At 37.1% G+C, this 26,406-nt stretch overlaps 2 protein-coding genes across 2 annotated transcripts; both read right to left on the bottom strand.

The window, feature by feature from the left end:
- Window positions 1-17,115, bottom strand: LOC107565718 (EGF-containing fibulin-like extracellular matrix protein 2). The gene is made up of 11 exons (XM_016250982.1): window positions 16,936-17,115; window positions 11,227-11,502; window positions 10,984-11,032; window positions 8,960-9,172; window positions 8,257-8,379; window positions 5,266-5,382; window positions 3,796-3,915; window positions 3,561-3,680; window positions 3,347-3,470; window positions 2,540-2,735; window positions 1-898 (listed from the first exon to the last, which is right to left on the bottom strand). Exons 2-11 carry the CDS (start codon window positions 11,320-11,322, stop codon window positions 737-739), a joined length of 1,320 nt encoding a protein of 439 aa, XP_016106468.1. The 5' UTR covers window positions 11,323-11,502; window positions 16,936-17,115; the 3' UTR covers window positions 1-736.
- Window positions 17,116-19,754: 2,639 nt separating this feature from the next.
- LOC107565706 (acidic fibroblast growth factor intracellular-binding protein B-like) lies at window positions 19,755-25,224 on the bottom strand (the record flags this gene model as incomplete). The annotated part of the gene is made up of 8 exons (XM_016250967.1): window positions 19,755-20,065; window positions 20,875-20,972; window positions 21,050-21,136; window positions 21,212-21,275; window positions 21,415-21,523; window positions 22,305-22,438; window positions 24,234-24,334; window positions 25,075-25,224. Coding segments are annotated over 8 exons (813 nt in total), but the record flags the coding sequence as incomplete, so codon positions are not given.
- Between the last annotated feature and the right edge of the window lie 1,182 nt (window positions 25,225-26,406).

Genomic DNA, 26,406 nt, shown 5'->3' with positions numbered 1-26,406 from the left:
TATCAAATTTATTACAGTAATAAATCCAGGATGGAAATACAACAACGGCAGCATGGTATAAAAAAACTACACAAAGTAACATGAGCATTATTGATGGTGGTGGTGGTGGTGGGGTACAGGTTTGGAATGACTGAGTGGTTACTGAATAACAACAATGAATAAAAACAATACTGAACTCAGAGATGGATTATACATAGTGGAAAAATAAAAGAGGCTTTTTGACACAAGAACACGCAGAGATACTTTTACAGCCTTGATATTGTTATTGCTACATTTATTTGAATAGGAGGGATTAATTATTGCTGACTTCTGAACTGGAAGAGCAAACCAGTGGAAAGAGTCTGCAGAGCTGCAGCCCTCATCCTGAGAAAGAGGCTATTTTTAGAAATGACAAAAGACAGTTTACATTGGTTGTACAGCAGGTTTGGAGTCATAGTGCAGCTAGTAACTTTGCCATTTTCCATATGACACAATATAGTGAGTTGTTATCTTGTCGACAACTTGTCTTTAAAATATAGTGCCTGTCTCTAATAGCCTTTTTATTATTTATGATGCAGAGGTTGTATAAGTTGGTAAATCTCTCGTGAAAATGACTTTTATACAATCTTGGAAATGATGTCTGTCAGCTGCCAGACATATCCAGCTCATAAGCCCTCCTTGTTGGATGAATCAATCAGTGCTTCCACTCTTCCACCCCCTTTTTCCCTCTCTGGGCATCTCTACACCTCTCTCTCAGCTAAAAGGCATGAGGCCCAACATAAATGGTCAAGCGCAGGACAGAACTGGTGTGGTAGCTCACGAGTGGGTTCACAGAAACCATCTCCAGATCCAGCACGTACTCTCTGGGGCCGTTCACGGCACGGGCGAGAACAAGCATGGCGCTGATGTTGTTGATTTGCTGAGGAAACAGATATGACAGGCACACGATTCAAAATTGGGCTCTGTGAGAAATGTACTAGTCTAATGGCAGGAATCAAAAGGGTCTTCTTGATTATACATACACTAGGCCAGGGGTTCTCAACTCGGGCCCTCGAGATCCACTTTCCTGTAGAATTTCGCTCCGACCTTGATCAAACTCACCTGCCTGTAACTTTTTAGCAATCCTGAAGACCTTGATTAGTTTGTTCAGGTGTGTTTGATTAGGGTTGGCACTAAACTCTGCAGGAAAGTGGACCTCGAGGGGCCAGAGTTGAGAACCCCTGCACTAGGCCTACCTGTTAAAAGTTTGGGGTCGGTAACATTTTTAGAAATTAAGTCTCATTGCTCACCAAGACTGCATTTATTTGATCGAAAATAAAGTAAAAACAGTAAAAGTGCAACATATTAATACAATTTAAAATAACAGTTTTGTATTTTCAGACATTTAAAAAAGTAATTTTATTCCTGTGATGCAAAGCTGAATTTTTAGCATCATTACTCCAGTCTCCATTGTCACATGATCCTTCAGAAATCATTCTAATATGCTGATTTGGTGCTCAAGAAACATTTTTTTTAATTCTTTTGTTGAAAGCAGTTGTGCTGCTTAAAGGTAGGGTATGTAATTTTTCAAAAACACTTTAGAAATAGCAAATAGCATCCGAATAGCAAAACAAACTTGTAGCCAATCAGCAATAAGGGGCGTGTCTACTCGTGATGTGGAGGAGAGAGCTTTCAGTGCATGGGACGTACATTAACCGAGCCAAGCGACAGAAAGATCGAGATGGCGGATAAAAAACAAAAGAGGAAAACGTCTGCGGAACGATAAGGCAAGAAGTAGGACCCGTGTAAATATCAGATCAGCTTTCTAGCGCTGGAGAAAACTCAAGGAGCGGAGGCCTGCGATCGGACGTCGAGGTTGCTTTGTTTCTTCTCAATAGGTGAGTAACACCGTGTCTACAACAGCTAAAGTCTGCCTACACTGGACGTGATCAAATGACCGTTGAAAACCATTTGAAATTTGTGCCAGCACGTCATGAATAGAACCCGGCAGCAGTTTTCTGTCTGGGATTTGTTGCGCCGCGCCGCTCACATCCGATGTAGACACGGAGTAACATTGCTTTTGCTTTGTTTCACAGAACTAATCGTTGCCTGGGTTGCGTACATATATTTGGGGTGGAGCTATCAAAATAGGGGCAAGACCCTTTTGAGGTAGGGGCGTGTTTGTTTTGGTGATTTCAAATATCAACATTGGCTACCAGAAATCGCTTACCCTGCCTTTAATAGTTTTGTGAATTTTATTTTTTATTTTTCTGGATTCCTTTGAATTTTCTTTAAATAATGTCACTTTTAATCAATTTAATGCATCCTTGCTGAAAAGTATTAATTAATTTAAAAACAAACTTACTGACCCCACACCTTTGAACTGTAGTGTATATATTGAAAATTATATTTTGCCAATGGGGTAAGAAATTACTTTTGAAAATAATTTTGTCATGTAAGAAAAGACATGACAAAATAATTGCAAAAACTACTGTACGTCAGTTTTCAGTATAATAAGAATATACACCAAATTAATTTATTCTTTCAGAATATGCAGTAAGTTAAATCATTTTTAAAGTACCCTGATGTAAAAGTCTCCATTGTCATCTCCAGAGCGGATGCGGAAGGTGTTGTAAGCTCCAGGTAAGACGCTGGTGGCCTGGATCTGAAAGATATCTGAGGGGACGGAGCGCTCTGACGTGATGCTCATGTAGCGATGCACAACAGAGTAGGGCATGTCTCGACAGCCAGGCTTTGTGATAGGACACGTACAGCGACTGAATAAAGAGAGAAAATTGCATCAGTTAGGACAGATTTCAGCTACATTTTTCAGGACTAAACCTAAGTGAATTAAATAGATTTGAACTGACCTGCACTAAAAAGAGTCGATACACTTTTACAGGACTGGACTAATTTAGAATGAACTGAACTGAACCAGTAACATTTTGCATGGCTTAAACAGAACTGCACTAAACGTATTTGAATTAAACTGATACATAAACTTAATAGTATCCACTAGGTCAGGTTTTTGCATGACTAATAACTGTTAGCCACAACTGTACCAAATTATACAAGTATGTGTACCATATGTCCAGCAAATTGGCTATCTAGTCAGATATTTCTTCAGAAATGCCTGACCACCTGTTATTCATTTAAAGCTTGCGGAACTGCATATTCTGTTGAGACATGCTCAGAGGCACAGACTGAAGAACTGGCCTCAGATATGGAAAAATAAATAAACCATGTCAGGTATGTCTCAACAGACACTACTGATGAAGAATAGACAATTAATGGAGAGGAAAATATCTTGGAAGTTCTGATGCATAACTGTGTGTGAACTGAATAGCCTGCAAGTGCTTCTTGTGGTATTTTCAAATTGTTGACTTACTCCGACACTTGCACATAAGGTTCCTGACAGCTTTTGTTGTTAGCACATTTGTGACCTCCATGAATGTTCACACAAGTCTGTCCATCAGAGCATTGATGAGCTCCTGTCTCACATTCATTTATGTCTAGATTCAAAGAAAGAAAGAAAGAATGTCTCTTTTTTGCCCTATGAGTGAAATTGGGAAAAAGTGTGAGAGCGTTAAATTAAGGTAAACCTTGGCAGAGGCGCGTGCCCAGGAGCTGATATCCTTCAGGACAGACACAGGAGAATTTGCCATGCTCATTAACACACTGATACTGGCACAGGTAACTGGAGTAGCTGCACTCGTCTATGTCTGAGAACAGAGAATGAATAGGATCCATTGCTCCAGTTGTAAGATGCAACATTTTTCACAAATATGCATATTTATTTTAGTTTTTCACATTTGTTTGTGTTTGCTCTCAGCTTACCATTGCAGGCAAAGCCATCTGGCCCCAGCTCATAACCCTGCTCACAACGACACAGGAACGTCCCGTACGTGTTATAACACCTCTGACTGCAGGGGGCCCCCATGCCACACTCATCAACATCTGAGCGCAACGGAATGACAACGCAGACAGGATTGTACATGAAAATACTAAGCATAAGGCAAAAAGTGAAGGATTATTATGTAAATAATTATGTAAAATAGATACTCTCTGAGCTGGAATGGCTATTTTTGTTGGCATGAATCAGTGTCTAATAATTTTAGGTGGCCACTTAAGCAAAATCAAAAACTCAGTTCTTTTGTTTTAGGGATACCTTATAGGAAGGAAGTGTGCCGTTTAATTTTAGTGCACCCAATGAGTCAAAATAGTCTTAATACACATTCCTGGTGTTACTGTGTACAGTTCATCAGTGCATGGTACTCTACAGAAAAATATCATCCTAATTAACTGAAATTTAAAGACTTAAAGGAATAGTTTACCCAAAAGAATTTAGCGTTACATCGCTTGCTCACCAACAGATCCTCTGCAGTGAATGGGTGCCGTCAGAATTAGAGTCCAAAAAGCTGATTAAAAACATCATTTTATCTTTAAACTGTCACTTCTGGCTTTGGACTTTTTTCACTTGTAAACATGCTTGATCTGTATATATTACTATGATGATTTAGGTAAAATTTCACTGGAGAAATTAATATTATAGATAGAGGACTTGTATTTCAGTCAGAAGCAACAGTTTGAAGTTAAATATGTCTTAATGATGGATTTGTTTCTTACAAACACAGCTTTTCACTTCATAAGACATTAACTGATGGACTGTAGTCTTGTAGATAACTTGTGGATTATTGTGATGTTTTTATCAGTTGTTTGGACTGTCATTCTGACGGCACCCATTCACTTCAAAGGATCCATTGGTGATATCTCTAAATCTGTTGTGATGAAGAAACAAACTCATTTATATCTTGAATGGCCTGAAGTTGAGTAAAGTTTCAGCATATTTAAATTTTAGGATGAACTATTCTTTTAATGAATATTTCAAAAAGGCTATTTTGACAATGTTTTAGCAAACTGAAATTCATCTCGACTTCATTCTCGTGCCTGCTGTAGCACTCGCTTTCCATGATCCAATCAATTCCTGATGGATAAAATAAAGTCCTGTCCTACTTTATTTTTCATATTGAATATCTTATTTCACTTAGAAATACATCCAATTACGAAAGCTAAATGTGCTGCAAACAGCAATTCACACTGATCTCGATTTCTCATTTTCCAACATGCACAAAGTGCTCTTTTACTGGTTAATATTTTGGCTTTTACTCAAAGAAAATGAGGTGTAGGATGGAGTTGTGTAAGTACGTGGGTTTGGATTCCAAGTGAGTGTGTGTGTGTGTGTGAGTGTGGTGGGTTGGCCTATTGACTCAAAACCGCGCGTGGGAGTGAGTGTGTGGGTTGGCTTACCAATACAGGAGCGATTGTTGCCAGCCAGCTGGAAACCAGGCTCACACTGGCAGGAGAATGAGCCAGGGACATTAACACAGCGATGTTGACAGTAGCGGTACCGGCACTCGTCAATGTCTGGAAAGTATTAAAACATAAAATTAGATCACATATAAATCAATTTTATTCCTCATTGGTGTGACTGAACAGACAATGATATAATCTCGCCATTTAATGTAATTTAAGGCACAATATACTCATAAAATGGAATCCTCTCTGGAACTTAACCCTGGCAACAAAAGTGTTTACTAATATTATTTATAGATATTATATTATCAATATTAAGATAATATTTCTAAATTATAATTAACATAAGTAAGATAATATAGCTTAATATGAGATAAAAGATCATATTTAAAGGCATAGTTCACCCAAAAATAAAAATTCTGTCATTAATTACTCACCCTCATTTCGTTCTAAACCCGTAAAACCTTCGTTCATCTTCAGAACACAAATTAAGTTATTTCTGATGAAATCTTGAGAGCTTTCTGACCCTGCATAGACAGCAAGGGTCCTACCATGGTCAAGGCACAGAAAGGTAGTAAGGACATCGGTAAAACATTCCATGTGACATCAGTGGTTCAACTCTAATTTTACGAAGCTACGAAAATACTTTTTGTGCACAAAGAAAACAAAAGTAATGACTTTATTCAACAATTCTTCTCCTCCAAATCACGTATTCCACCATTATGGAGAGTACCACGACGCATGCGCATTGCTTTCCTCTGCACATAAACAAGGCTCAGCACATGCATTTTCTACGTCAGCAGCATCACGCGCATGCGTTTACATGCAGAGGTACTCTCGATAATAGCAGAAGATGTGATTTGGAGAATTGTTGAATAAAGTCGTTTCTTTTGTTTTCTTTGCGCAAAAAATGTATTCTCGTAGCTTCGTAAAATTACAGTTGAACCAGGGGCGTAGATTACGCGGGGGACGTGTCCCCCCCCCCCCCACTTTTAATATCACATAAATTCGTCCCACACACTTTTTCGGGCAAGTGTGTTCGCATAGAGGTTTTCAAGAGCCGGTGTGAGAGGAAATTCCTAATATGGACAAAAGCGTCCAGCTATCGCTGTATGAAAACAGAAACGTTTGGAAAACATGAAGACATTAAACATACGATTGCGACAATATATGGTTTATTTGTGTTTGTCAAGTCATCTCCAGGTAATAAATAAAGTATATGAACAATGCAGTGCTAATTGACATAGCATTTTTTACAGTATAGAAACTATTCTGCCTTATGTGATACAAAATAAACGTGTTTGTAGTATATAAACAAATCATTATTATTGGTTATTGTCCAGCAGTTATCTGATTTCTAAGTCAGTTAAAAGCTAGAAATTAGAGAACAATTAAAGTTGCCTATACACTACCAGTCAAAGTTTTTGAACAGTAAGATTTTTAATGTTTTTTAAAGAAGTTATAGTGTATAATGTTACAAAAGCTTTTTATTTCACATAAATACTGATCTTTGGATCCTTCTATTCATCAAAGAATCCAGAAAAAATTTACTCAACTGTTTTAAATATTGATAATAATAATAATAATTAAAAAAGGTTTCTTGAGCAGCAAATCAGCATATTATAATTATTTCTGAAGGATGTGACACTGAAGACTGGAGTAATGATGCTGAAAATTCAGATTTGATCACAGCAATCATTTGAAAATATATTCAAATAGAAAGCAGTTATTTTAAATAGTAAAAATATTTCACAACATTACTGCATTTGCTGTACTTTGAATCGAATAAATTCAGGCTTGGTGAGCAGAAGAAACTTCTTTATAAAACATTAAAAATCTTACTGTTCAAAAACTGTTGACTGGTAGGTTTTATAGATTACAGAAATGATGGCTACGCCCCTGGGTTGAACCACTGATGTCCTTACTATGTTTCTGGGTCTGGGAACATTTCAGTTACATTGCTCTCTATGGAGTGTCAGAAAGCTCATGGATTTCATCAAAAATATCTTAATTTGTGTTCTGAAGATGAACGAAGGTCATACGGTTTTGGACCAACATGAAGGTGTCTAATTAATGACAGAATTTTCATTTTTGGGTGAACTATCCCTTTAAAGATAATATAAGCTCTTGTCAAGTAATAACTTTGCAGGTACTGGAGCTAACTTTATTAACTCATTTTACCTGCAAACATGCATTTCTGATGAGTGCTTGCGGTGTTCGGCCAATCCCAATGCACTGGGTCAGCTGGCCAATCAGAGCTGACTGTGCTTGTCGGAAGGAGGGACTTTGTAGAAAACGAAGCGTTTGAGAGAGGTGGGGCATAGAGGACCTACAATAATGTACAGTATTTGAAAAATAATGTGTTTTTTGAACATTAAAGCATGTCAACATACTCTGTTACACCAAATACACAAAATAATGATCTTTAAAAAAGCATCATATGACCCCTTTAATATTGAAATTGTATCAAATCCAAACTTTAAAAGAAAAGTTCACCCAAAATGAAAGCCTGTCAACATTTACACCGTCATGACCTCAACCCTGGTGAGATGCATCTTGGTTTCAACATATATGTAATTGAACCAGCTTCAATTCTGTAATAAAAGAAGATATTTTTAAGAATATGGATGGTTGATGGACCACACTGACTTCCATAGTATGGAAAAAAAATACAATGGAAGCCAATGCATGACTGTTTGGATAAACACATTATTCAAAATATCTTCTTTTGTATTCGGCAGGAAAAAAACTCATACAGGTTACGAACAACTTGAGGCTGAGTAAATGATGACAGAATTTTCATTTTTGGGGCGAAGAACCCCTTTAAGCGCACTTCTTTTTCACAAGGGAAGGCTTGGAACGACCCGAGTATAAATAAAAAGGACATGAGTATAAATAAAAATCCACCTTTGTGATGGATTTTTTGGAGAGATTAAATATGTTGTGGTTTTGCTACAGAATTACACAGGAATTTTCATTTCTCACCAATGCATTCTGTTCCCACTTTGCGATACCCATCTGGACACTGGCAGGAGAAGGAGCCTTCTGTATTGAAACACTGCTGACTGGGCTGGCAGTCGTGACTGTCCTGTTCACACTCATCCACATCTGTTTTTTGTGAGACAGAATCATGGAAATGTATTGTTGACACATCTCTGGTTTGGTTTTTATCTTTCTTTGTCTTCTCAGTTTTGGCAGTGGAGCCGCCATAAGTGTGGAATGTAGTTATTGCAGCATTTATTGGTTCACAGCTCATGGGAAGTGAAAGCTGTGTCTACATAGCGGTCTTGAGTAACGCTATCTCTATTCGTTTCCTCTTGACGGTAGACGACAGCTGGGATGCCTCAGTCTCAGTAAATTCTTCGACCCCCTGCAGACCGGCCCCCTGCCAAGACTTCAGCACGACTCCCACAGTCGTCTGAGCGCAAAAACTAGCTGACCATTTCCCCTGACCACCTGTTTCTGTCTGAGTCATTCAAGCGCTAACAGTCAAAACTAAAACACTGCATGCAATAATCCCCCTTTCACCATCCCATTCACTGATACAACTGATTTTGATCCGGACACACATGACATGACTCGGTGACTTTGTATAATGGCATGCTACTGTTTACAACGCTGATTCCTGCAAACTCGCAGGCCGTCTGACACCTGTTCTGCAAACACATGCTTGTTTTCACACACTCACCCACGCAGCTGTCTCCCTGGGGCTCAAAACCTGGAGGGCACGGGTTGAATGGCTGGCTGGCCGTGTTCTCCAGGCTGGGGTGGATCTGGTTGGGTGGTTCAGGGGCAGGGATGACCGAGGCAGAGCGAGGAAGGCACAAGTAGCCCCCATAGTGGTTAAAGCACTTCATCTCTCCCTTACAGGCCTCTGGGATTGTCTCACATTCATTTATATCTGCAGACACACATTTCAGGCAGAATACACAGGTGTTTGTGGGTAAAAAGCACACTATATGATAATAGTTACATAACAGTTACAAGACACATACATAAATTATACACTAGCATTGCAACAGTCGTTTAATACTGAGGTTTCAGTATGTCGAATTGTTACTTTAAATATATAATATTAAAGGGGTCCTATTATGCTTTTTTACTTTTTTAATTTTAGTCAGTGTGTAGTGTGTATGTTTGGGCATAAAAAGATCTAGAAAGTTACAAATCTCAAAGTCCACTCCAAGGGGAGATATTTTGTTTTTAAAAAATCCCTTTTCAAGAACTACAACGAACGGCTCGTTTAGACTACAGCGTTGGTTTCCCGGGCTTTGTGATATCACAAAGCGACTCATTAGAATATCATTCAAAATAATTCCCACCTACAGAAATTCGAATGGTTGGGGGTGGGGAGGGTCGAGGTTGTGGTTAGAACGCTTGGTTGAGTGAGTGCATCAGACGAGATGACGAAGAAGAAGAGCTGCTGCAGAGTTAGTGCATCAGAGAAAATGAAGAAGAAGAGCTGCTGTGCTGTAGCCTCAAATTTTCAGCATGTCTAGAACAATTCTTACAAGTACAACACCACGAAGCTGGGCGCCGCGGACAGACGCCGAACGGCGCCGCCGGTGTGTATTGCTCACTATAAAATAATGTATTCAAATTTTAAAGACGTGGCACGACGCTGCGCTTCTCGTCCGGTGTGAAACCACCTGAAACGCTGTTTTTTTCACCTCCGTGCCCAAGCGTCTATGTTTGGGCTTCCGAATGCGGATGATGTCAGGAAACAGTGGTTGCAATTTATTTTTTAACTCTGTTCCTGAGCATTATAACCCCAATTTGCTATTGTGTGCTGCGCATTTTACTGAGGACAGCTTCCACAACACGAGGGAGTACAGTGCCGGATTCGCCAAAAGCTTTTGTTGAAAGATGGAGCAAGGGGGCGTGGCAGTACTGAAACACCGTCTAAGCTGTTCGCCAATCACAACGCACTGGGACAGCTAACCAATTACAACACATTTTGTTTTTCGGAAGGCGGACCTTCATCAAAGCCGGAACTAATCGAGCCGTTTGTGCCAGGATGGGGAGAAAGGTATTTTAATAATGTAAATTATGTGAAAAATAATGCATTTTTCGAACCACCAAGCATGAGAGCATGTTCTAGTACACCCCCAAAACAAAATCAAGACTTCGTAAAAGAGCATAATAGGACCCCTTTAAACATTACTGTAAACGACACTAAAATTATTTTCTCTTATGCTCACAAAGGCATCAAAAATACAGCAAAAACATTAATATTGTGAAATATAATTTCAAATGAAGCTGGGATACCTTTTGTCAAGATTCCTTGATGAATAGAAAGTTCAAAAGAACAACATTTATTTGAAATAAGAATGTTTTATAACATTGCAAATGTCTTTACTGTCACTTCTGACACTTCTGATCAATGGAATGTGTTTTTTTAAATTTCTTTAAAAAAAATCTTACTGACACATCTTACTGTGTATTTATTATATATCATATACCTATAGGTTTAAAAAAATTCTATTTATTTTTATTACTCATTTTTAATTAAATTGTTTGTGTGTTTGTGTGTGTGTGTGTGTGTGTGTGTGTGTACTTATCCAAAACTCCTTATCTGTGTGATTTAACTATTGTCTGTATTTGATGATTTGTTTTAAAGTAAAGTGAACTTATACAGATATCCTGGTCAGGGTATTAGATAGTGTTGAACTCTGCATAAGGACCCTTTTAATTGGATGTTTTGTGTTTTACCTTTGCAGTGTTGAGTCTGTTGATCCCAGTGATATCCATCTGTACATTCCTATAGGGGTAAAAATAAAACATGAATTAAAGTAGCACACTTTACAGGGAAATTAAACTATATGTATATTGCATAGTTACACATTGTGTGTGAATATAAGATATAAAGATACAATAATGTAACATACATTATGAAGATGTATTTAAAGATAGAAAAGGGAGGGAGAAAGACGGGGAGGTTTCGTTCCTCCTTACCGTGTAGGTGTCAGTTTCTGTGGGTGGCTGTGAAATAGCGCAGTGAAGAAACACAGAGATGCACATACAAAAGACCAAAACACACCCGGGCCGCATCCTCACACACACCTTCTACACACTCTGATGAGCACAGGCACAAAAACACCTCCAAGAGCGTTGACTAAAGAGAAACAATCAGACAGACATGCACTCTCACACGCTCACACATATACACACTCGCTGATAGAGTCTCTGGTGTGGATTAGATGATGCTGCGATGAAGTTACACTGAGGAATCTGTGGATGAGAAACAAAACCGCTTGAGAGGTCTTTATGCATCACTGTTCGAACACATATAAGTGATCCCACTGTATTAGTCATAATTAAACATTAAAACAGATGTCTGTGGTTTATTGCAGCTTTATTAAGTGTATAGGCCTAATGTAGTGTCAGGGCCTCTAATAGCAATCCACACGACCCAAAAAATTGCTTGATTACCATCTCCCCCTAGTGGTTTTATTAAAATTGCAACAAAATCAAAAAGACTTAGACATAAACTCAGACTTGAATAGTACTTGAATAGATTTTTTAATTATTGTGTAATCACTCATATTTTTTTATGATACTTGCATTATGGTATGCATTGTGAGATAAACAGAGAGAATAAGACTTCTAAATAGACTCTTTACCTGTTCTCAAAAGTACTGTTGTACTGTGACTGTATCAGATCATAATTTTTTGGAACTTTAATTTATATACCATGATATCCTAATCTAGATGTCAAATAAATCTGTCACTGTATATTACAAATATTGATACTGATATTTGACAAAATGCTTGAGTTCCCAGTCCCTTTTGATACAAGCATTTGCTAAATGCATAAATATAAATGAAATGTATATGATATTTAAACAGAGTACCAATAGCAATGATACATTTGCTGAAAATAAAATAAATGGTAACATAATTTTATCAGACTGTACAGCTTGGGTATAGGCCTGTCACGATAACGACTTTTTGTTGTGCGATATATTGCCCCAGATATAATTGCGATAAGCGATATTATTGTCATTTTAAAGGCCATTTTATGCCACTGAATATATAATCATAATGTAACAGCATAATCATGCAAGAAGGCCTACACACTTCCAAGTGACAACAAACGTTTAATTTTAAAGAATATTTAGATCATGGAAATTAAGTATCAAAATATTAGTTACCTTAAAAAACCTGAATAAATAGTAAATAAACATTTTCTAACAAAAAGTGCAAAGTAACAAGTAGAAAAAAAGAAAAATGAAAAAAAATCTTGTATGGAGATTTTTCCATCTACAGATTTTTCCCTGATCTTCTTTTTTTCTGTAAATGAAGGGTGCACACTATTGCTGAAAAACACAATCACTACTTAGCAGTCAGATGTCCGTATGCACAAAGGCACAGACCTCTAAACAAGGCCATATCTGCAGATGAAACTTTTTTTTGTAGAAGCATTTTTTAAATTTGAACTAGCACCTCATGACTACACCACATTATGTACGAGAAGCTGCAAAAGACACAGACGCAAATGGAATGTACAAAACATGGTGACATTCATTTTTAAGTAAATTTAATGGGCGATATATAGCGTCAACAAAAATGATTGAGGTCATGTTCATATATTGCGCGACAAGTCGATATATTGATTATTGCAGGAGGCCTACTTGGGTACAGTCTGTGAAAACAAATTTCCTCTTTCTGAGGACAATAAAGAATGAATCTGAATCTGATAACACTTATAACTCACAATAAAGTTCAATTTGTTGATGTTTGTTAATATATTCAGTATAATGAACTAACAATGGTCCACTATATCATTTTACAGTATTTATTTTGTTTTAATGTATAAATATAGACCTATTATTGTTCATTGTTCATTCATTTTTTGTTCTTAATACAATAATTAATGTTAATTTAGACCATTTGAGATGATCAAAATTCTCTCTCTCTCTGATGTACAGTACTTTTTTGTTAGTTTCGATAGGTCCTTTCTTCATTCAAATACCCCAAGAGCAATTATTAACTGTAATTATTAAATATTAACTGTAATTTATATGAAACATTTCTGGCTTTTCACTAATGTCAAGATTTCCTATTAAATGCAACTCTATTTTCCTGGCCTTCTTTTCTTTAAATACACACACACATTGACATTTACATAGAGTGTGCACACAAACATGTATGGAAAGACAAAAGCTGCTCCAACATGACACAGAGCCCAACAGTAGCTCTTTTCTGAAAACGCAAGAGTTCAGAGAGTCCAGTCTAAAAGTATTGTAATGTTGACTCAGTGCGACAAACAGCAACCCGCAGGGTGACGTGCAAATCTGCGCATTCTATCCCTGCTGCATCAGCCTCCAGATAGAATTGTTGTGCTTTTCCTCCCAAACCGCATGAAATGATTCAAGCCACTTACAATAGCCGCCGTACAAGAAACACTTGCGACTTCACACGCAAACACACTGAAACGCTGCGACAAATCAAACATGCTCGCAAATTTCTCATCTGTGTGATTTACCCGCTCCTACTGACTGACCTAAGTGCTACTTATGGTTTAAATAGCGACCCACAAAATCTCAAAGCAGGCTGTCCCTGTGGTGTTGCACTGGACTGGGAAAAACCTGAAATCAACCATCATAAACAAACTCGAGGCCAGCGAGAGCATGGCCCAGTGGCTTGACCAGAGTGTGGGCAGTGTGGAGGCGTGGGTAATATCGTCTGCCATCATGTTTGAGTGGCACTTGACCTTCTGGAATGCCAGCGGAGAGGATGTGGGCAGCGCTCTGAATAACGGTCAGCCGGACACTCGCTGTGTTTCCCACAGTATCACATTCCCGGGAAACCCCCCACCCCCACCCCCCAAGGTTCGCGGAAAAGGTCAAAGTGTGGTTACCCAGAATGCCCTTGAGTCTTACTTTCTGTTCTACTTTTTTAGAATTATCTGTAGAAGATGTGTCATCATCATATGGCTACCTATGAAGCAAAATTAATTAAAGCTGCAAGCAGCGATGTGGGACACTTCAGATGGTTTGCTTAACATTTGGTTGGCTGGTAGTCCCCGGACTTTTGTAAAGTCTGCAGTGATTATATGACCGCAAATAACACAAGTAATAAAAACTGGACTTCATGGGCAGACCACACACATGTAATGACAAACGCTCTCCTCCTACCTCTCGTTCACCCTTATAAACATGCTCACACTAGTCCAGTGTCACGTCTACGGTTAACTCCGTGTGCTCAGCTGGGCATTAAACTCATGGTGGGCAAAGCACTCAGGCAGGGGCCCCAGGTTTAAACTTTGCTGGTCAGTGCACTTATAATTTTATGAATACGACCTCCTCTCCTCCCACCTGTGCAAACCCAAGTGGGGTTTTTATGTCAGGACCCCCATGGCTGCACTGGTAACAAAGACGGCATAGACACATGTATTCATTGTGGTTTTTGCCCAAATGAATTGGACACTTAAGCCACAATTTAAAATGTTCGAATGTCAGCATTAGATACAACATATCAGTAACACTTATGTTTAGGAACCAATTCTCACTATTAAATAGTTGCTTTTTAGCATGCATATAACTAGCATATTGGCTGTTTATTACTACTTATAAAGCACATATTAATGGCTTATTATGCATAATCATATTTTAGATCCCTTAATCCTACCCAATACCTAAACTTAACAACTACCTTACTAATTGTTAATAAGCAGAAAATTATGAGTCTATTGAGGCAAAAGATGTAGTTGGATAATAGTGAAAATTGGTTCCCAAACTAAAGTGTGACCAAAATATCTACAATAAGTGGCATCTACAAATAAATGAGAGGCTGTTACTAAGAAAATCTCTCTTTTCTTAGCTAATTTTGAAGTTATTCTTAACTAAACGGTCTCAAGGTAATTTTTAGGGGATGTACAAAGTCAGTTCTCTATTTCAACAAGTGTCCATTAATGTAGTTTATCACATTAACTGTACCGTTTACATCAGCAGCAGTTACTGAAGTTTTCAAGTGACTCAATTGTTTGTATTTTGGCTACAGTATTATACAGACATTGAAAATTATATTCAAAGATTGATTTACAACAACTTGAAACAAGTACTAAGTGTTCAAATGTTTGGGGTTTGACAATTGAAAGGCTCTTACTAGTATGCACCAAGGCTTCATTTATTTGAACAATTATTATTACAATTAGGTTTTCTATTTCATTCTATTTTATGTCATTTATTCCAGTGATGCAAAGCTGAATTTTCAGCATCATTACTCCAGTCTTCAGTGTCACATGATTCTTCAGAAATCATTCTAATATGCTGATTTGCTGCTCAAGAAATGTTTCTTATCATTATCAAAATTTAAAACAGTTGTGCTACTTAATTTTTTTTTAAAAGCATGATAAGTTTTTTTTTAGGATTTTTTGATGAATATAATGTTCAAAATGAACATCATTTATTTGAAAAATAAATCGTTTTGTAACACAACTCTTGATCAATTTAATGCATCCTTGCTGAATATAATTTTTAATTTTTGAATGAGACTTTTGAACAGTAGTGTATATATTATAAAAGTTCTAGACAAGATCCTTGGTGGCCATCAATGATGCTCACTACTTCCAGGTTGCTTACTTTAGCAGTCCTGAGAAGACAAATTAATATTTCCAAATACCAAACATAGAGAACTAATGTGGCTACAACAGAGGGCCCCAGTCTGATTTACTTGACTCCCTGTCACACTCATTGCTTTTATATGAATGCTCAAGTCAGCATCCAGCCATATAAAATAAAACATCTAACATAAGTAATTAGTAGAACACATAAACAAACGTGACGTAACAGCAGTGGCCTGTATAAGTACAGTAAAGCAGTGTTCCCTGTTCTGCTGTCACATAGCCATTTTATTGAGCCTTCATTCTTATAACAACACCTGTGCTTCCAAAACGATTTTGGTATAAACACACAAGCCACAAATTCCCAGACCTTTGTGTGTCCTCAGAAACCTTTGAGAGTCTGTACGTAATGTTCCCTTTCTGCTGTGTCGTTCATATCATATCAACAGACGGGAGTTTGTATGAATCAGCTTTTTGTCTTTAAAAATAGAAACATTATCTAAACAAAGTCACCCATTTTACGCTCGCAGGGCTCAAATAACAACGTGCAGTCAATGGCATTAGTCTGGTTGTGAAACAGAGGTTGGAAAAGAGATTGGAAAGTTTTGCAACACTTCAGACGTGTAGAGATGTGTAAAACCATCACGATGGTTGAGTAATAAATGCTAAAACTAAGCGCAACAACATTTTATGCAGAAGCATGGAAAGTTGGTAGCTATAATAAGATAATACGATCTTCACCAGTACGTATGGTAGGAGATGTGGAATCTGCTGAATAATGTGATTGATTGTTCTCTCTCTCTAGTGTGCTGTCTGTAGTCGTGGATGTTTGGAAGAGAGCTGGAGAGTGCGCGTGACGTGTGCAGCCTTGGAGCAAACCGGCCAGTTGAAATTTTCCTTAGTCTGCCCTTTATCGCTTTCTCCTTCTGCCACACTGTCTGTGACATAACTTCAATTCAGTCTGACGTGTCTGCTTTACTTATATGAGCAGATCCACAATGGCCCAAAGACCCCATGCAAATAACAGCTACAGGAGTTCAATGACATTATATTACAGTGCAATACTAGATTTTCTTTCGCAAACGCGCTATACTCACAGGCCGGGCTTTCTTCTTACTGTGTTCTTGAATGCAGTAAGTTTTCTTCTTTTCTTCCGGTGGATCCCTCTCTAGTTTGTTTCAGTGCAGTGGTGGCACGTCTTCTCTTCTATCCTCACTCCTCAGCCTGATAGAGTGAGTGTGGAGACGGACAGCTGGACTGTGAATGTATGCAAGGGAGGGAAAGACGGAAGAGAGGAGAGAGGGACAGCCCATTCCGACCCCCATACAGCCCCCCTGCACGGCCATCCTCCGCCCCCAGACCCCCCTCGTCTGACCCCCCAGGATGAAAATTCCTGGTCTGCGGCCCAAATTCCAAAATTCCAAATGTGTCTAGCTCAACGACAGAACAACAGCATACAGATTCACACACACACACACACACACACACATGCAGCCAACCCCCTTCCATACACGCATAAGAACCAGCCACACACACACACACAGGCAAAGACCCCACCTGGTTTCATTTAAACTCGCCCCCCACAGCCTGCAACTTTCTTTCTCTCTTTTCCCCTCCACCTCAAGTCACCCTTCATCTCTCCCATCTTTTTCGGTCTCTTGCTCTCTCTATTCCTTTCATTCAGCTGGATATTTATAGCTTGGGAGAAGCTGGTGGAATGCAGACAAAAATTAGAGAGCAAACTAAAAAGAGAAAGACAGAGAGGAGGCAAGGGTAGAGTGAAAGAAGGGAGGATAGGACGCACGTCTGCTTGGAAAAGTTGTTCTCTTTTTTGCCGTGTCTAAATATTGAAACTGGAGGTACTCGCAGGCTGACATTACTAGAAATGAGAGGCAATGGAAAGACTCACATTCTTACTGCTAGTACATTTTTACTTTACATGCTCAATAGAGCATGAATTAGAAATTAGAAGTTTGGGTCTATCTGCATGCTTAAGTACTTGTCAATGTTGACAAAATTCAATTTTAGCAGATACCTGTATATGAAATGTACATATTAATTACTGCATTACACAGATTTTTGTCCAATCAAATGTTCTCCAAATATAAGATACCACACATTTTCCAGTTTATGGGAGCTGTTGAGTCATAAGTACCAAAGAAATGTGACTTGCTTGTAACTAAAACATTGAAAACCATTTTTAGTTCAACAGAATTCCCCCAAATGTTGTCCCAACTAGCCAAAGTCTGGACTAAGAATTTCATATCGAGTAATATTGTTACTGCTGTTAAAGGATTATTGCTTTGCTGACTTTAAACTGTTTCTTCATTACTGTTAGTTATGTGTTTTGTAAAAGGATGAGCTCTTAACATCACATTTGTACACTGTCACCATTTTTTAAGCTTGTGTCAAGTTTGTGTCATCATGGCAGTTGTGTATCAACCGTTTAAAACTTTATTGCAGATATGTTTGCTTTGTAAGGTGACTCCTCTTTCAGAAACAAATACATAAACCATATATATATATATATATAAAACCATATACAATTTCTTGTTACTAATTGAAATTTGCTAAACAAGAAATCTGTAGTTGCCTACACAAAATTACTGGAAGACAGATTTAGTGGACTAAGAATCTCAAATTTATGACAATTGTTGGAACCTTTATTTTTTAAGAGTGTAATACTGAATTCAGAATAGCAACTAACATACTATTTATTTTGGCAGAAGTCATAAGAATAGTATGTTAATATAGTTTTTATATTTATAAAAACATGTCAGGGACATACAGAATGCTTTTGCTTAATTGAGGCCTTTCATATAGCATGTATAATAAAGAAATTATTATACATTGTACCTAACACGGTTGTGTCAAGTCACAAAATCAGTTGCGCATTCCTGATGTTAGAGGCATCACATTCAAGCTTCATCAAATTATACAAAGAAATAAACATAGTTTTGCTCTGCAAATGACAAAAAGGCAAACAAATCTGTTTGCCATTACTCTTGTACCAAAACACCTCTAAGAGTAATGTGGTAGGCCTGACAGCTGTCATTACATACTATTATTGCAAAAACACACACGTACATCGTGCCACCAAGGCCTGACAAATTGTGGCCCCCCTACTGCTTTCCCAGCCCCCAGTGGGCCCACACACAGACCTCACACCCATCGTGTACCCACTTACCCTAGTCAAGCCAGAGGGGTCAGGAGTATATGGGCCATAAAGACGCACATGTAAGCCACAACATCCTTTGGACTGTTAGCACGTTATTTACCATTAAGACCCCCAAATTATGTCAGTCAAAACAAGTATGATCAGTGCATAGTCTTGTTCTGAACCTCCATCATTACCAAATATACTGTGTTTTCTTTAAGTGGGTTTGTTAAATGGGAAAACCCACAAAGCAGAGGTAATGAAAACACAATGCAGACAGTGTCTGAGGAAATCATGCTGTGTTTATTTACAAGTCATACAGTTCTGGAGGCCAAGGAGTGAAAGAATGAGGCAGGGATAGAGGGAGAGGGAGGTGAAGAGATGGACAGCTGGTAGGGGGACATATTTGGGAAAGTAGATGATAAACTGGAAAAAAATTAAACATCAGACCAAATAATCATCAGATGCATGACTGCATGCAGATGAGTTATCATTAAGGGAGAGAAAAGGCAAAAATGGAGATTCTTCTTCAGTCGTGGTACATTCTATGTAAGCCACAACATCCTTTGGACTGTTAGCACGTTATTTACCATTAAGACCCCCAAATTATGTCAGTCAAAACAAGTATGATCAGTGCATAGTCTTGTTCTGAACCTCCATCATTACCAAATATACTGGGTTTTCTTTAAGTGGGTTTGTTAAATTGTTGAAAACCCACAAAGCAGAGGTAATGAAAACACAATGCAGACAGTGTCTGAGGAAATCATGCTGTGTTTATTTACAAGTCATACAGTTCTGGAGGCCAAGGAGTGAAAGAATGAGGCAGGGATAGAGGGAGAGGGAGGTGAAGAGATGGACAGCTGGTAGGGGGACATATTTGGGAAAGTAGATGATAAACTGGAAAAAAATTAAACATCAGACCAAATAATCATCAGATGCATGACTGCATGCAGATGAGTTATCATTAAGGGAGAGAAAAGGCAAAAATGGAGATTCTTCTTCAGTCGTGGTACATTCTAAGGATGCAACTTTTGATAACTCCCATGTACCTGGTCCAGACAGCATGGTGCCTGAGGAAAAAAAAAAAAAGAGGGAGAGGTTTAAAAACGTGTCACTTTTTTTCAGCTTATAAATACATGTGCATTTGAAATGTTTACTTTGATACTTTGATGTGAAATTCTCTTCATAAACACTACCACTGAAAATGTTGTGGTCAGTAAGATGATGATTATTAATATTTTTTTAAGAAATGCTTTTATTCAGCAAGGATGCATTAAACTGATCAAAAGTGACAGTAAAGACTTAATAAATGCTTAATAAAACATAAATGATGTTCTTTTGAACGTTCTATTCGTCAAAAAATATATCTCAGTTTCTTAAAAAAATATTGAACTGTTGTCAACAAACACTGATAATAAGAAATATTTCAAATCAGCATATTAGAACGATTTGAATGAATGAAAATATATATTTTTTAAAAACAGTCATTTTAAATTGTAATGATATTTCACAGTGTTATTGTTTTTACTGTATTTTTGATCGAATAAATCCAGGTTTTGGTGAGCATAAGAGGCTTCTTTCATAAACATTAAAAAATAGTGCAGTTTGAGATAAATACATATTTTCCAAATGATTCTGAGTGTTGTGATTTTGTTTGTATAACCAGAAAACCACATTCCACAGTGGTCTAACCACATAAATGACTGGACAGGAAACAGAGGTGACTACAGATAAAACAATGTGCATATGATACAGTGACCCCCACTGGTTGCAAAGAGAATTTCCTTTGAACACAGACCTCTATATGCAGCAATTGTTGAAAAAAAAAAGAAAAAAGAAATGACTGTACATACTGTACAACAAACATAGTGAGACTTACTTGAAGGTGTCAAGGATATGTGCCGAGTTAGTATAATGAGTAAGGTAGAGGTTCACGTCTATTGATGTCCATTTATCTGATCGACAAGGTTCGATAAACTGTAAAGAGAACAAGGAATTAATTCTTTGTGAGCACATCAGATCTGATAGATGCTTTTATTAAACTAAAAAGGTACCTTTTCGACAAGGTCAATGAAGAAATCACGAACATCTTTTGCGTTGATTAATTTGGCAGCGATATTTACAAGGCCCCTTGAAAGATTCTACAGCAAGAGATATTTTGAAATCACGAATCATGTAGAAAAACATTAATTTCACAAGAATATAAAACCTCTTGCCTTAAAATTGGCTTCCATCTCATTGAAGACATTGGTTTTACCCCGCAGAGCAGTGCACACTAAACTGAGTGGATGAGAGGTTTCATTATTCATATGGCTGAGACAGAGGGAGTAAGCATGCAACATTAGGACATTTACAACGGCCCTCCTCAGACCCGTATCTCTCTTCTCCCTGTCCAAATCACTCGCTCAAACACACACACCTTTTGTGTTGGTCTAAGAGATCCTTGTCTGTGATTAGAATTTTGAGGTCTTTGAGCTCTTGAAGGAATTCCTTATCCAGATCTACATCCATGTCCTCCATTATGTTATCTAAAGGAGAGAAATTATGGATTTTGAGAGAACAGACAAAGACATAAAAAGGAGATCTTTTCATCTATGTCAATATTTTTCTAAACTACGGTGTCCATTAATAACCACATGCAGATGTCAAATTAATTCAGAACATTAAGACATAAATGGATCACTCTGAAGAGGTTTATTTTACAACAATGACCAGTTGACTGTATATTCTCATATATTTAATATATGGCTACTTAAAAAACAAACAGATATGTAATTATGAATAATACAGTATGATTAATTATTATAATAATAAAATAACCTGAGTGGTACAAGAGACATAATTAAGCAATCCAAATATAGGGAATGGGCTGCCTGGCATAACTGTCATATAGTTTAGTGTAGGGCTGCACGATAAATCGCATGCGATATTTAATGTGCATCTTGTCAGTAAAGCCGGTTCTGTAATCAGCGGTAAATCTCCATCACGTGCGGGCTTTCACATGGAGCAGCATTTACTACACAGAGCCGTTGTTCACTGACAAGCTGCGCTAAACCACGATCATATATGAACAGTTTAGTGCAGCTTGTCAATGAATAAAGGCTCTGTGTAGTAACGTACGTGATGGAGATTTACCGCTGATTACAGATCCGGCTTTACTGACAAGATGCACATTAAATATCGCATGCGATTTATCGTGCAGCCCTAGTTTAGTGGCCATTATACAAACATATTTGACCATTTATCGCCACGATTGACCAATTTCAAGTATTGCAGATGGCTGTGTAAGAGCTGTGTAACTGATCTTACCCACAGCTCCTACAGTCCAGTTGTTGATGAGCTGCCCAGCACAGAAGGCAAAGTCCTGGAAGGTTAGATAATGCAACTTTTTCTTCCCCGTCTCAAAACGATTATTGGCAAAGAACACTATTGCAGCATAGTCTCTGGAGCAGGAATTGGCAGGATCATTTAGCAAGAGAAGGTGAAAACGCACTAAATCAACACTGAAGCAACTGTACATGGGAACTTGTATTCTCACAATTTTAATGAATATACAACTGGAAGAATGGATGCATATAATGTAACGTAGGGATGCAAGATTATGACAAAAATCATAATTGTCGATTATTCCCTTGAAATTGTAATTGTGATTATTAATTACGATTATCACAATTTACATTGAATGATGTTTATACCATTGTTTGACGCAACTGCATGCCGTATTTTTATTAGGGATGCGCCGATCCGATATTCATATCGGGTATCGGCTCCGATAGTGCCATTTTTCTCGGATCGGATATCGGTCAGAGAGGGCCGATCCAAATCCGAGATTTTTTTATTTTTCTTTCCCGATTGTGCGAATTATTCTGTGTTACTTCTGAAGCCATACGATAGCTCGATGTGAGCTACATATGAATATTTAAGTCCTTACATTAAAGTTCACACAAGCTCTTTTCTCCGCTGTGGCTGTCAGTCATTCGTTCAGGCTTTAAACACTGGTCTTGTTCGGTTACAGCTGTCAGTTTGGTAAAGCTCTCTCCAAGATCATTCTGTGTTCCCATTATATTCTTATATTCATTCATGTATTTATATATAAGTATATACTATAAAATTAAACTACATTTCTTTTAAATGTATAGCATATTTTTTAATAAGGCAACAACATATGTCAGGCTATGTTCGTGCTGCACTGTATTTGTTTTGTCCTATCGTGTCTATCATATGTTGTTGCCTTATTAAAAAATATGCTATACATTTAAAATAAATGTAGTTTAATTTTATAGTATATACTTATATATAAATACATTCATGAATGTTTTTAATGAATGGATTTTATAATAATAAAAATAGCAATGTGTAACATTTTACCATATTTAGTGCAACACTTTTATTTGTTCCCCACAAAATAGTTTTTTCCACTAAATGTTTGGATTTCTAAAATGATTGTGCACTGATTTTTCTAGAATAACTTTTGCTGCCGAATTATCCACTAACCTAGTTTATGATACATATTTGTCATAGATTATAAATATACATAGGCCTATATTTTTTCATATTTGTTTATTTTATTTTTCTTTATAATGAAGTAGTCTGTATCTAGTAGATTGTGAAAGAATGATTATCAGTTCCACACACAGAGATATATAAATTCTACATTTATTTAAATGAGGGAAAAAAACTTCACTGGTATCGGTATCGGTATCGGCCAATACCGAACCCTAGGTATCGGATTCGGTATCAGAGGCGAAAAAGGAGGATCGGAGCATCCCTAATTTTTATATGAAAATAAACAAGCTGAAAACACTAACTGAAAAACTTTTAGTGTTCTTCTATAGTATTAAGCCTAAAATTTCAACTATACATCAGATTGTTTTTTTCTTTCAATTATAAAAAAGTACAAATATGAATGGTATTATAATGTTATACTAAAACTAAAATTAAAATAATGGGGAAAACCCTTAAGATAACATGTAGAAAGAAAAAAATGCATCTTAAGCATGCAGAATAACATAAGTGGACTTTGAACGATTAATTGCCGCTTTGAACGATTACGTACTTGTGGCATCCATAATTGTAATCGCGATTAGAAATTCGATTAATTGTGCAGCCCTAGTAACAACCATTCCTTTTTTGTTGTTGTTGTTTGGTTCCTCATTTTCTGAGCTCAATTCTACCAGATTTCTGGATTAAATAAAAAGGTTTAGAAAGAAGAAACTTCTCAGAAAAAGACTTTCTCACCTGGCTAATTGATCAGGTAGCAGAAAGTGTTGCCGTATGTTTTCCACCAGGGGGCCCTTGAGTTCTTCCACCACTTTGAACACCCGCTTGAAGTTGTCAAACTATATTTAAGGAGATAGATACAATAATTTCAAAAGGGTCTTGGAAAAGTATCCAAGCATGCATCTTAGCTACTACCAATGAGAGGTTTATAGTCTTAGGGTGTGTTTATACTTGGCAGGTTTGGTTTGATTAAACTGTACACTGGTGAGATTGCACTATTAGTGTGGTTCATTCAAACCAAATGATTTCTTTCAAACCACCTTGATTCAAACCAAACAAGTACTTCCAAACTCTTGTATGATTTGACTGATATATGACTGTAAAATGGACCAAAGACATCTAAACAAACCAAAATCAAGAAGTTATGTCACAAGATGCGACCCTAAAAAGACGAAATGCTCAAGCCTGTTACAGTTCGGTACAGACATCTGAACCACTTTCTGCAGCAGATTTCCATGTGTGCAACAAAGAATTTGTACATCTGTTTTGACTCCTTTACACATTTTATAAGCTATCTGTGAGCTGGTAAACATACCACCACATGTACACATATATAACAAGTGCATGTAGCCCAGCACATGGTTTCGGATGTTCGCTAAGTTCACAAAATATGTCATAAAATCTGTCCAGGTTGTGGCTGTATCCATATGCCTTTTGTTTTGTATCTTTAGGCTTTCTAATAAAAATGACAGCACAAAATGCTAAGCTAACCAGAACTTAATGTAGAATTTTCTTTTATGGACCAATAGACCAAGGACAACCGAATTTAAAGTGTAAAAACAGTAGTCCTTCATCTCACCTGTCTTCTGCAGCTCTTCAACGTAATGCCTGTCTTTGTACTAACATCATCAAGGTCTTTTTTGGTTCCTTTGGAGAGCTTCTTTCCCAGAACCTCTCGAACAAACGAATCATCAAAAGCATAATACCTAGAAATAAAAAAATGCGCATAAATGTTTTAACAAAACTAATTAAATCGGCCAGACACAAACCACGGCATGAAACATCACTTTTTTTTAATAAATCCCACTAATATTTTTTAGAACATTGTGATATTTTCATCTATATAGTAGTGTATAACTATGTAATGTAAGAATATACATTATAACACTGTTTTTAATTTATAATATTTTACTTTATTTTAATTAATCTAATAGACCTGGTTGAATACTGAACTCACCATCAACTAAACCTATGTCTTATAGGCCTCGTTAAATAGTGCTGCTTGTGACTTTGATACAATAAAATAGGAAACTTTCCTGCTTAAACTGTCAAATTAAAAAAACATGAATAGTTACATCAGCTGTAAAGTGAGATTGTGGATCATTGAATAGATTCTAGTTAAATGACTGTTAATAAAGTTTTTGATTGTGATACAATCACAAATGGAATGCATTTATTTAAGTGTGCGCCGCATTCATATTACGTCACTTGCACGTGACTGATACTGTAGTTTCTGTTAGCGAGTGCTCGGGTATCATCACAACTGTATATTAATGAATGTTTTAGACAATAAACTGAATGTTTTGTCATACCATTGGCATGAAACATCACTTTTTTTTAATAAATCCCACTAATATTTTTTAGAACATTGTGATATTTTAATCTATATAGTAGTGTATAACTATGTAATGTAAGAATATACATTATAACACTGTTTTTAATTTATAATATTTTACTTTATTTTAATTAATCTAATAGACCTGGTTGAATACTGAACGCACCATCAACTAAACCTATGTCTTATAGGCCTCGTTAAATAGTGCTGCTTGTGACTTTGATACAATAAAATAGGAAACTTTCCTGCTTAAACTTTCAAATTCAAAAAACATGAATAGTTACATCAGCTGTAAAGTGAGATTGTGGATCATTGAATAGATTCTAGTTAAATGACTGTTAATAAAGTTTTTGATTGTGTATACAATCACAAATGGAATGCATTTATTTTTAAAAAATCCATGGTGAGGCATGGCTGCAGCCTCTTCGTGAAAGCAGGTTGTCACGTTTAATTCCAAGTACACTCTAAAAAAGGCTGGGTTAAATATAACCCAGCGATGGGTTAAAAAGGGACAAACCCAGCAGTTGGGTTGTTTTGACCCAGCGGTTGGGTTGTTTTGAACCCAACCGCTGGGTC

The sequence above is a fragment of the Sinocyclocheilus grahami genome, unplaced genomic scaffold (assembly GCF_001515645.1).
Source record: "Sinocyclocheilus grahami isolate Dianchi unplaced genomic scaffold, SAMN03320097.WGS_v1.1 scaffold1020.1, whole genome shotgun sequence".
Taxonomy (NCBI): domain Eukaryota; kingdom Metazoa; phylum Chordata; class Actinopteri; order Cypriniformes; family Cyprinidae; genus Sinocyclocheilus; species Sinocyclocheilus grahami.
Note: the sequence above shows the minus strand (reverse complement) of the source record. Positions and strands in the feature narration are given on the sequence as shown.

What these genes read in the sequence shown, in the direction of transcription:
- LOC107565718 (XM_016250982.1), bottom strand. Translation starts at nt 11,322, where the DNA reads ATGCGGCCCGGGTGTGTTTTGGTCTTTTGTATGTGCATCTCTGTGTTT. An exon ending in ACAGACTCAACACTGCAAAG is followed by an intron (nt 9,173 to 10,983) that starts GTAAAACACAAA and finishes GTGTGTCTGCAG; the next exon opens with ATATAAATGAATGTGAGACA. An exon ending in AGATGGCTTTGCCTGCAATG is followed by an intron (nt 3,681 to 3,795) that starts GTAAGCTGAGAG and finishes CTCTGTTCTCAG; the next exon opens with ACATAGACGAGTGCAGCTAC.